This window comes from Euphorbia lathyris, chromosome 1, assembly GCF_963576675.1.
Source record: "Euphorbia lathyris chromosome 1, ddEupLath1.1, whole genome shotgun sequence".
NCBI lineage: Eukaryota > Viridiplantae > Streptophyta > Magnoliopsida > Malpighiales > Euphorbiaceae > Euphorbia > Euphorbia lathyris.
This window is the reverse complement of record NC_088910.1, coordinates 90,977,900-90,984,413: the sequence shown is the minus strand read 5'-3', so window position 1 is coordinate 90,984,413 and position 6,514 is coordinate 90,977,900. Positions and strand designations below refer to the sequence as shown.

General features: G+C 34.3%; 1 protein-coding gene across 1 annotated transcript; it reads left to right on the top strand.

Annotated features, from left to right (window-relative positions):
* Positions 1 to 3,620: 3,620 nt before the first annotated feature.
* Positions 3,621 to 5,033, top strand: LOC136218672 (protein UNUSUAL FLORAL ORGANS-like). The gene has a single exon (XM_066005710.1). It carries the CDS (start codon positions 3,768 to 3,770, stop codon positions 5,031 to 5,033), a length of 1,266 nt encoding a protein of 421 aa, XP_065861782.1. The 5' UTR covers positions 3,621 to 3,767.
* The last annotated feature ends 1,481 nt before the right edge of the window (positions 5,034 to 6,514 follow it).

Below are 6,514 nucleotides of genomic sequence, written 5' to 3'. Positions count from 1 at the left end.
GCCTCAGCGGCAGCAGCGTCACGTTGCAGCTGGTTGCTGCCGCATGGCAGCAACCACACGCAGTAGCGGGTCGGGGTTGCTGCCTCGCGGCAGCGACCCTGAAACGCTATTCGTTTTTTTAATACATATATACATATAATTGTTTTAAAATGGTTTCAAAACAATTTTCAGAATATCTGAAATCAGTTTTATCTTTTAGATTTAACAAAACTAAAACGTTTTAATTATCTAACTATAAAACCTTTAATCTTTTGTTTAAACGAGATAGTTGTATCTTAAAGATAGAGCACTAGCTTTAATACCACTTGTTGGTCCCTAATAAGCTAATAAGGCTGATTAGTTCTAAAAGGGGAGTGGATAGAACTATTGAGTGATGTACGCCTTTAAAAAACTTTTCTTATTTAAGTCAATAAAACACAAAAGAAAATTTTCAATATCAGAGGCACCTTCAATCTACTGAGCTTTTCAACATTTCAGTCTACTCAGATTTTTAGCTTCTGATAATTCCCAACTCAGAGGCTATGAAAATATTAAGTGTATCCATAGTTTAAAGAGTGTTCGGATAGTTAATATGTGAGATAAAGTCAGAGCATAAAATAATTCAAGAGAAGTAAAAGGAAATAACAAAGAAAGAAATTACTTAGCATGTTTATACTGGTTCGACCTCTTGCCTACTTCTAGTCCTTAGAATACATTCTTTTGAACTTTAATCCACCACTAATCTCTTTCGGAGGTAGAGAACAAACCTTTTACAAAATAGCCTAAGTTTGAATGAAGTACCTTTCTTCACTCAACACTTAACTAATTCACGCTTTGCTGGTTATAACTGAAGCAATAAAAGACTACTGATTTACAATCGAAAGATATTTTCTTCAGATAAGAAATGTATTGAATTAATCTCTCTAATGATAACACATATACAAACTTAATTTGTGTTTTACACTTTTCTTTGTTCTTAACTTTTTACAATATATCTTGTATGCGCTTGAATGGTTCTTGGTTGTCTTAAGATTGTTCTTAAGCTTTGCTTATATAGGCAAAGATTCAAACTAGCCGTTTGAATTCAAAAGGAGACCGTTAAGAAGAAACAACATTTGTTCTTCTTTAGAACTTATAGTTCCTATGTCTGTTTTTCCAAATGAGGAAACTATTTGTTTCTGCCTTCAAAAGATCGTTGACCATTGAGAAGCTTCATCTAATGATCTTTATTGGTTTCTGATTTCGCAGGCTGCAAGCTGCAGGCTGCAACATTTCCATTTTGGTGATTGTAGAGAGATGTGTAAATGGCAGAGTTGACGGTCGGTTTGAGGCGTTGAGTGGCTACATGTGTTAAAAAATGTAAAGTTGAGTGGATTTTATATTAAGTTTTAAAGTTCAGTGACCATATTGTTAAAAAAACAAAGTTTAATGGTCATGGTTGTAATTTATCCAATATAGGAATTTAATAATTTAAAATCGGAAAACACTGGTAACTAAAAAGCATTTGTTTTAATGCTAGTTTTCGTGTGTTGTTGTTAATTAAAATAATTTTTAAGTGTTCCTTAAAAAAATCAATTCTCACATGAAACGGTATGTCAGACACAAAACATATAGAAGGTGTTTGTTTTAACTTTTCTGATGAGCGTTTAGTGTTTCACTCCAAACCGCGGGAAATATAGAGTTTGGTTAGGTTTATATAACAGCAATATTTAGCATTTTTTCTAGAAACTGCAGCGTTTTGGAACTTTTCATAAACAGTTGTTTGTAGTTATTTGTTATTGACAAAATTATCCTTCTTATTTCCATAAAATATTTTTATTCTTTAACATTATTTATATTTCTACAACATAATTAGCGGAAGAACAAATTTTTGTTGCGTTCAATAATTTTTTTTTTATATATAGATTATTTTTATTAATTTGTGTAACACATTTTTTATTTTATAATAGAATAAGGTGCAAAAATACTCATAACATTTATAGCTATGAGCAACTTTAATGTAAAAAATGGTGCAATTATACTCCTAATGTTGGCAGCCAAAATCAATTTTACCCCTAACATTGACAAGTTGTGTCAATTTGAGAAATAATTTATCAAACTGCGTTTTTGATCATGAATATTGTCTTCTACACTTCACATGTGTACCGTTTTATCATCGTTAGTAACAGATCACAAAAATATGATTAGACGAATTTTTTTTAAGAAAATAAAAAAACATATTGTCTTTTGTACGAGTTTCACAAAAAAAATTCAAATATTTCACCGAATTTATAGATAATAATTTTTAATTTTATTATTAAATCACAAAAAGATATGAATTCTCTTTTTTAAAACTACTGATGTGTGCTATTGGTGTTGAATGAGAAATAAAATACCTATGTTTTCTAATAATATCTAAAATCAACCCAACTTGCCAATTTTAGGGATAAAATTACTCTTATCTGTCATCGTTATGGGTAAAATTGCACCATTTTAGACGTTAAGAGTAAAATTATTTCTAGTTGTAAACATTATACGCATTTTTTCATATTTTATCTTTTATAATTTCATTGTTGATTAATTTAAAACATGTCTATTTTAGACATTTTAAATCCGAACAGTAACAATATAATTTTACCAAACACTAGTAATTAAACAACTAACTGCTTACTGCAACTACAAATAACTAACAACTTACTGCAACTGCAAACAACTAACAGCTACCCCAATAACTATTAGCTAACAGTTGAACCAAACAGACCCATAATTTCACTATTTTTTTTAAAAAGTAAATAAATATAAAATGGTATTAATACATCATCTACCTAAACCTGATGAGTTTCACCGACTCTTCAGTACCGGCGGCAATGCATCAAATTAACGCAACTCTTCTTGTCATAAATTTTAGGCCCCTGGAATTCCGAGGCGCATGCCTAGGGGAACTCCCTTGGAGCTGGCCCTGTTCAAGATTATATCCACCGGTCTCACTAATTGGTTAACCAATTATTTCGGTTGGTTAACCTTTTTTTTCGGTTTCTAACCATTAGTAAAGAAAAATGAAAATAATAAAGGAATTCTAATTTTTATTGTGAGTGAGACGACATGCCAACAACAAGTTAAATTTAACAGCGGAAAAAGAGATGTGCGCTCCATTTTGTTTGTATGGACTATGAACTGAAGAGTGAAGACAACAACGAAAAGGATGAACTCCATTTGCATTGATATTTTAAATTTTGATTGAGATGCTCTTACAATAAATTATCAATGGACTCCATTTGGATTCAAAATCCAAAATTAACCCACAAAATAATATGAGAAATAAGCTGCATTCTGTTTTCTACTGTGTAATCCCAAGTGAACAGTTGCCAGTTGAAGCTACAGTTTACAAGCTTTATGATAGACAATAAAGTACAATCTCAACGAAATTGTTAATAAATGGCATTGAAAATTAAGGATTCAACACCCAATGTGATGGAAGTTGTACATGATCAAACAGTGAAAACGTTTGAAAATGTTAAGATATGGGTTTCCATTTTCATTGTCTTTTTAACTTTAACTTTCACATCATCTCATCATCTCTCTCTTTCCATTCCATCTATATAGTATATATCCATCTCCACTCCACCAGGTTAGTTTGTACCAAAAAAAAAACAAACCTTTTTGTTTACCCAATAAGTTGGTCTCTTTAAGCCTAGTTGAGCTTTCCATTTTGGTTTTCATTTCTCTTCCCTAACTTCCACACCTACTTTCTTTCCATATGCAACACTTCCATTGAAGTTTCTGAAACCCTTTCTTCACTTCACTTATATATGGAAGCATTCGCTGCTGCTGCAATTCCCTTACCCTTTCCCTACACCATTCCTTGGATGGACAGCAGAATATGGAGAAAACTGCCACAGAAACTGCTTGAACGAGTCATTGCCTTTCTGCCTCCTCCTGCATTTTTCCGAGCTCGTGCTGTCTGCAAGAGATGGTATTCTCTCTTGTTTTCCAACCATTTTCTTCAACTTTACATCCACATTTCACCTCGCCGCCCTTGGTTTCTCTTCTTCAAGCACAAAACTCTCAAAAGCTATATTTACAGCTCAAATACTAATGCTCTAAATCGAACCAACTTCCAAGGTTACCTCTTTGATCCCTATGATTTTGTTTGGTATCAGACTTCATTTCCTCAGATTCCATCTGGGTTTTCTCCTGCTGCTTCTTCCGGCGGTTTAATCTGCTGGGTTTCAGACGATGCTGGTCCAAAAAGTCTCCTTCTTTCTAATCCTCTAATTGGGGGTTCTGTGTCTCAGTTGCCACTCACTTTAAGGCCTCGTCTCTTTCCTTCAATTGGGTTAGTTGTTGGGTTATCTTCCATTGATATATCAGTGGCTGGAGATGATCTAATTTCTCAGTATGCAGTTAAGAATATATCAACTGAAAGCTTTCATATTGATGCTGGAGGGTTTTATTCTCTTTGGGGTACTACTTCTTCTCTTCCTAGGCTTTGCAGCTTGGAATCAGGCGAAATGATTTTCGCGGGTGGGAAATTTTACTGTATGAATTACAACCCATATAGTGTTTTGGCTTATGAAATAACATCAAACAAGTGGCTGAAGATTCAAGCTCCAATGAGAAGGTTTCTAAGGTCTCCAAGCTTAGTGGAGAGTGAAGGGAAACTGATTCTGGTAGCAGCGGTGAAAAAGAGTAAACTAAATGTCCCAAAAACGTTGAGACTATGGAGCCTGCAAAGCTGTGGGAGAAGTTGGGCAGAGATAGAAAGGATGCCTCAGCAGCTTTATGTTCAATTCTCAGAGGTTGAAGATGGAAAAGGGTTTAACTGTGTTGGACATGGTGAGTTCATTATAATAATAATAAGAGAATCAGATAAGTGTCTGCTTTTTGATATTTGCAGGAAAAGATGGGAATGGATTCCACCATGTCCGTACGTTCATGGAAGTTTCAGCAATGGTGGAGAAGGAGAAGAAAGGGAGTTGCATGGTTTTGCTTATGACCCAAGGCTAGCTGTCCCTGTCACTGCTTTACTCGATCACTTTCAATCTTTCACTGGATTGGAATATTCTAGGGTTTAAGTTTCTTTTACCCAGTATTATATGTTATTTGGGTTTTCTTGTAATTTTTGTATTTTCTTTTCTGACTTCGATGTTACTCTTCTGCTAATTAATTACAAAGCCAAAGGTGTGATGGGATGGGAAGATACAGGGTGGCAAGGTTGCTAAATCCTCTAAAATAACCAGATTCATAAATATAAAAGGTATCTAGCATACGCAACCTCAAAATGTTACTCTTAACAAACAAATTAAGACTCATGTTCAATAATTAAGAAACATAAATAAGATTTCGAGAAATCTCAGGAACATAGAGAACATCATGTAGAAAGGAAGTTCGGCTACCTCATAGAACTAACCTACAAGTACCAATCCCTCGAACTTTAATCTTCGAGTTGTTTGCTGCATACAACCACTTTTGATCCCTTTGACAAATCCTGAAAATCTTCAGGATCTTTCATCACGTGGCTTATGGCATCTGAAACAATTATCCACAAAGGATCTAATTCAGTAAAAGAAAACTAGAAGATATATAAACTAGACTGACAAGCTTTTTAGAGACGTATACCTTAAGGACTTCGCATTCATACGCATATGACAGTTGTAACATTTCACACGTGAGATGTTAACTTTGCGTTTGTTCTTTTTGTTCTTCCCCTTTTCTCTAGGCTCTTTTGCTTGCTTTGAACATTTTCAATGGGAAGAGAATCAACATAATTTGCTTCAGAATTCACTCTGACAACAGCTAATCGATCCTCTTCTAGCCCAAGGTGGCGACTTACATCCTCAAAGGTTTTAACCGATGTGGAATGAGTCAGGTGCATCTTCATATGTTCCCAGCTATTTGGTAATGAGTGAATAACTTGAACTTTCTGCTCATCAGTCAAATTGGAACCTCCTGTATCGAGGGAACTGGTCATGTTGTACATTTCTCTTAAATGTTTCTTCATATTGTGATCAACCTTCTTCTTGTAGGTATCAAACTTTATAGTAAAAGGTCCAAGCTTAGTTAGAGACGTGCCTCCAAAATTGTCCTTCAAAGAATCATAGAGTCCTTTGCTGTCTCTTTAGTACGATACTCCTTCGAGAGATCATCATCGATCCATGGCATTGGGCAGGATAAGTCTAGCTTTAGAGTTTTTCTTCTTCCAAGCCATAGAAAGTGTAATACCTCAAATTATATATATTAAGCTATTTGCTTAATTGAATTAATTAGAAGGAGTTAAAGCTAAAGTATAATTACTTTTGGGAACATTTTAAAAGATAATACAAATGTAGGGGCTAAAAGGAGAAGTTGGCCAAAATTAAATACATTGAGGAGCTGCAGTTTACGGCAGACTCCATTTCTCTTCTTCTTGAACCTTCATCTTCTTCCTTTCATTACAAATCATTAGTCTAACTCATTCTTCCTTATTTCTTCACCGTTTTTTACGTTCTTTATACCGAAACGAAGCTCTCAACTCCAGCTACAAGTGCATGTAAGTTTTATGGTGAGATTTTGAGTT